Raw genomic sequence first — 6,000 nt, 5'->3', positions numbered from 1 at the left:
GAGTGTACTAGTAGCTAGGTGGCTTCAACATTTGATTTTATCATTTCTCAGTAATGAAGATATTTGAGGAAGCAGAATTGCATGGGCTTTGTGGGTGACTGTGGGTTTTTATCACTTACAGGATCATGATGAAATAGAACTTTTAAAAAGATACCATAATAGAAATCAGATGAAAGAAGGGAAGGATGCTATCCTCCAAATTCTGCAAATACTGTAGCATCTTTGCATGATGCCCAGGTAGTCTAGCCATGTCTGGAAGTTTTTCTTTTTATTGATTTTAAGTGGGAATTTAACTTCCAAGGCAAAACTTCCTCCTAGCAATCGTTCTACACATGGCAGCTTTCACTTCTTTATTTCTCAAGCTGTAGATGAGAGGATTCAACATGGGGATCACCACCGTGTAGAACACAGACACTGCTTTGTTGAGGTCCAGAGAAAAAAATTGCACCTGGTCTCACATAGATAAATAAGAGGGTCCCATATAAGAAGGAAATGGCTGTGAGATGGGAAGAGCAGGTGGAAAAGGCTTTGCACCTCCCATCAGCAGAGCGGATTCTCAGGATGGCGATGAAGATGTAGAAATAAGAGATTATAATGGTCAGGCTACTGATGACTAGGACAGCCCCAGCCACAATGAAAACTAGCAACTTATTGATCCAGATGTCAGCACAGATGAGCGAAAGAAGCGGGGACATGTCACAGAAGAAATGATTGATAATGTTGGAGCCACAAAATGGAAGTCGGAAAGCAGCTGTTGTGTGGGTCGTAGTGTTCAGAAACCCCACAGTATAGGGTCCAACTACCAGTAGGATGCAGAGTCTCTGTGACATGGCAACTGAATACAACAGTGGATTAAAGATGGCCACATAGCGGTCATAAGCCATGGATGCCAGGAGAAGGCACTCAATGGCCGCAAAGAACCCAGAGAACCACTGTTGCAAGGCACATCCCAGGAAAGAGATGGCTTTCCTTTCAGCGAAGAAGTCTCTGAGCATCTTGGGACCCACCACGGAGGAAAAGCAGATATCCATAAAGGACAGGTGACTGAGAAAAAAGTACATAGGTGTGTGGAGGCGGGAATCGAGCTGGATGAGGATAATCATGCCCGAGTTTGCTGTCATGGTAACAAGGTAAAAAAGTAGGAAGAGCAAGAAAAGGAAGACTTGCATCTGAGGGTGGTACTTTAAGCCTATGAAAATAAACTCTGTGATCCTTGTATAGTTTTCCCCAGCCATTGGTTGGTTTTAACTGTAAAGTGAGAAAAACAGAAAATTGATACTGCATACAACTTTAAATTTCTTAGAAGCATAACATAACATGAAAGGAAAGAAAGTACAGGTTTTCAATTTAGGAACATTGGCTTTAAAAAAAGCCTAAATAAGAGGCTAACAAATCAAATATATCACAGTTCTAAAGAGCAACATGGCTTAAGTGTTTTAAAGAGAAAATCAGTGTTTAAGAATTCAGGAAAACCGGAGTTCCCGTTGTGGCTCAGTGGTTAACGAATCTGACTAGGAACCCTGAGGTTGTGGGTTCAATCCCTGGCCTTGCTCAGTGGGTTAAGGATCTGGCATTGCTGTGATCTGTGGTGTAGGTTGCAGACACGGCTCAGATCTGGCATTGCTGTGGCTCTGGCATTGACTGGTGGCTACAGCTTTGATTGGACCCCTAGCCTGGGAACCTCCATATGTCACAGAATTGTCCCTAGAAAAGGCAAAAAAGCCAAAAAAAAAAGAACTCAGGAAAACAAATAACATTATTTAGCACATTTACAGATTAAAAGAAAAGCATTATTATTGTTTCAAAAGAATTTTTAAAAGAATTTGATTAATTGTGGCTCTAAAAAAAAAAATCCAAACTAGAAACAAAAATGAACCATGTCACATAGTGAAAAAGAAATATTCCTGAAGCTCCCAGCAAATGTGTGCAGCATAAAATACTAGAAATATTCACATTATAACCAGAAATATGTAAAGATGATCATAATTTACACTATTTAACAGTATATTGAAATCACTGCCAAAATTCTGAGACATTAAAAAAAGAGAGATGTAAAAAATGCAGAAAAAAAGAGAAGAAATACTGTCACTGCTTGCAGGCAAAACAGTCATCCACACAGTAAATGAAATCTTACCAGATATATATTTTTTTATTTTTAGAAAAAACACTGAAAGAGTTCACCAAAGTAACAGAGTAGAAGATCAATGTTAAAAAATTCAATAACAAGCACTTATGAATCAATAATGAAAAACCTCATATTCACCAACTATAATTGATACAATAACCATAAAATAAACCTACCAAGGAAACATCAAGATTTATATGAAGAAAAATATAAATTAGTGAATTTTACTAAAGCAAAGGAAGAAATGCCTAAATCAGTGAAAAAAATATTTTTTTATGTATTTCTCATGTATAACTGACTCAGACCAATTATAAAGATTCATTGCCTCCTGAGAAAGTAAAACTTAGCTTAGACTCCAGCGGTAAGAACCTGCATGGCCATTCTTCACGTGGGAATAGCAGATGCAGACAAGTCTACTGGGAAGTGAAGAGGGACAGAATTGCTCCCACAGTAAACCCTTTAGTTTCTAAAATTGTAGGTTAGCTAAAATATTTGTTTGTTATTAAACTAGCAAGATGAAACTTGCTACTCTGACCCAGAAGACGTAAATCTCTTCGCCATAATGCAGGCGTCTCAACTTCCAGCACGGGGCCAGAGCTCCCTCCGCAGCTGGGATTTCCAGATACAACATTCCATAGCTCTCATCGCTTCCTAGATTCCAGGGAAACAGGACCCTGTGTCTGAGCTGTGAGCCTACTTTGATATAGATCCCTTTACATACAGCCTGCTTTGATTTGACCTTATCAAAATATTTCTTGATTTAAGTTTCACTTTGCTATATAGCAGAAATTGTCACACCATTGTAAATCAATTAGAATTTAAATAAATAAATAAATAAATTTCACCTAAACTCTACCCTTCTCAAAATCCTACATTAACTCTCTTTTACCTTTTCTCAATGAGCCCAATGGTGCCTAGTGTGTGTGACCTGCTCATTGCAAATGGGTCCATAAAGCTGGCTTGGTCCAACTATAGGCTTGCTTCTGTTTGTCTCTGGCTGACTGAGCAAGGACACTCACTACATTAGTTGGTTAATTTAATGCAATTTTAGCTAACATCTATATATAATTATTAATGAAACAATCTGATTTAAAAATTTAAAAAGAAAAAATATTCAAAGCCCATGCTACTGCAGGGGTGGGGCCTCTGGATGGTAAGTTTTCACTGTCTTGAATGTTTCTTAAAAATCATGTACCTGATGATTTAGCAATCCCACTATTTAATATTTACCCTGAGGAAACACAGCATGGAAGAACAATGATGTCTACTTCACCATTGTTTTAAATGATGAAAAACTCAAGTCCATGTAAATATTGTCCAAAAGAGTAAGCACAAAATAAACCTCAGTAAAGTCACTCTATGGAATACTGTATAGAAATGCAGAAAATGGGTAAGCCTATATATACAAACATGGTTATTTTTTCCAATATATATGAAGGAGGAGCAAGTTACAGAATACTCTGTACAGCATGATTCTAGGAACACTTTTACTTTAATATTTTCTTTAATTATAATTATTTAAATATACATGTAAATAAAATAAAAGACTCTCTAAAGATTTACACCAAATGAGCAATCATCATTTCTGAAAACAGAGGAAAATTGAGCTGGATAATCTAGAAAATAAACTGGGAAAAATGAACTGGTGCATAATCAAAGAGGACTACATTTAGGTGCAATTTTAGGATTTTGTTATAAGGAACAAGTGCAGATTCATTAACCTTAAGTTAAAAAATAATCTAAAATAACTGTCATAATCTATAACAAGTCCATAAGGTATTTTAGCAATTTTTTTAAAGAGAACAAGGGAAAGAAAATAGTTACAGTCAACCTGGGGTAGGAACAAGAGGTAAGAACTAAAGCCTAGGAGGTAGAAAGTGAGAAAGAATTGCAAGTTATGCACTTGGAGTTCTAGATTTCTAAAACTGCAACAAGCTCAGAGCACTCCAGTGCCAACCTCGCCTTTATAAATAAGAAAACTGAGAACCTCAGATATCTGAACACCAGTTGCAGGTGGTGAATGTGCAATCCTTTCCCAGCGTGCAGTGCTAGAGCCTGTGATCAGCTTCCTGATACAATTGAGCCTGAAAGAATATGCAAGTCTTACCAGACTCTGCTGTGCAAATATCTGCCCATTTGATTTCCACCCATGTCTGTGGACAAAACATGTTGTTATCCCCATTTTACAGAGCAGGCAATCAGGGCCGTACATGTGGAAGCTGGAGCCTGAAGTCCCAGAGCTAATATCTCATGAGCATCATCTTAGATGAAGACACTGCCCTGTCGGAGTACAGAGCCTCTGTCCTTTCAACAATGTCACTGTCCCAAAGAGGGAAACTTAGATTTCCGAGGGTCCCAACCCAATTCTGCTCATTCTTTGTGGGACATAGAATTGGTCAATGCCCAAATGCAAAGTTAACATTGAATGGTCTGTGGATTACAAAGAAAGCAGTGAAGCCCCAGAGAAATCCTAAATTCAGTCCAAGTCCACTCAAGTAAAGGGCTCTCAGCATCTGCAAACTATGCTCTCATTTCTAGGTCTTTCATTAACCTTCCCATCACATGTGTTGAGTGTGATGCTCATTAACTCAACGCCACATTCCACACAGATGGCACCACACCTGTGGTGGGTGGCCCAGCACAGTCTTTGGGACCTAAAGAGGGATTTCACTTGCCTATATAACCTCTTTGTGCATCTTACAGGATTTCACATTACTTCTTCCTAAATTTGGTGCAACATCCTAACTAGATGATACAGAAGATGTAGTAGTAGTAGTAGATATGGTAATAGATATAATAAACACTTTTTTTTTTTGGCTTTTATGGGCCACACCTGCAGCATGTGGAAGTTCCAAGGCTAGGGGATGAATTGGGGCTGCAGCTTCTGGCCTATTCCACAGCCAGAGCAATGCCAGATCTGAGCCTTGTCTGCAGCCCACACCACAGCTCATGGTAATGCCAGATCCCTAACCCACAGAGCAAGGCTAGGGATTGAACCTTTGTCCTTATACACACTAGTCGGGTTCATTACCACTGAGCCACAATGGGAACTCCATTTAAAATATCTGTCATTTATTTAGCCATAAATCCACATAACTCATTTGGAAATTCCTGACAATAAACAAAGGAGTAGAAATGGATAAAAGATCTAAACTTACATTTCAATAAGTTCCTTTCTTCTTAAGAGAATTAAAATCACAATGGAATATAAATTGTACTCTTTTTCAGCATAGATTTCATCTTCCCACCCCGAGTTGTGCCTCTGCACAGAGAGGAGGTCCGACCTTCTAGCCATCACTTGATTTTATTCTTGGTTTTCTTCTCAGGGAACTAGTAAGATTCCTGCTCTGAAACACATAATCATCCTCACGTGGACTGAAGTTTCCAGAAGTAGTTACATTATATTTTTTTTGGCTGTTGTTTTGGGAGGATTTATGTCCCTAAAGGGTGCCATACCTTGGGAATTTTATTAAGAGGGAAGTAAATGAAAATGTTCTTGCTGTTCTTAAATGCTTTAAAAAATCCTCTGGGATCAATGTATTAGTTTTCCCTGTTTGACTGGATAAACTTTTACTTATCCTTCTTAAACTACTTCAAGAGTAAACTTTAGTGCAATGATGTAATAATGGATGAGTTTTCTCCACGAGAAGGATGACAACATTTCTGGGACTGTTCAGCTAATGTACATTATAGTAGAGAATCTGTCACCTTGTGATGGTTTATCTTTTTTCCAATACTGACCCAAAAATTTCACTGAGAATCAGAATGTGACAATAATCTCTATTATGTTCATACAGGTTTTGTTTTTTCATGAAAAACTGAAAGAGGTTTCACTGACAAAGGAAGTTTCACTGACCAATGCACATTTTAAAGCT

At 38.1% G+C, this 6,000-nt stretch overlaps 1 protein-coding gene across 1 annotated transcript; it reads right to left on the bottom strand.

Moving 5' to 3' along the window:
- Positions 1-289: 289 nt before the first annotated feature.
- On the bottom strand, positions 290-1,235 carry LOC110258891 (olfactory receptor 1009-like). The gene is given in 2 exon segments (XM_021082137.1): positions 290-439; positions 441-1,235. Coding segments are annotated over 2 exon segments (945 nt in total).
- Between the last annotated feature and the right edge of the window lie 4,765 nt (positions 1,236-6,000).

The sequence above is a fragment of the Sus scrofa genome, unplaced genomic scaffold (genome assembly GCF_000003025.6).
Source record: "Sus scrofa isolate TJ Tabasco breed Duroc unplaced genomic scaffold, Sscrofa11.1 Contig53, whole genome shotgun sequence".
In the NCBI taxonomy this organism is placed as follows: Eukaryota; Metazoa; Chordata; class Mammalia; order Artiodactyla; family Suidae; genus Sus; species Sus scrofa.
This window is presented reverse-complemented; position numbering and strand designations above follow the sequence as displayed.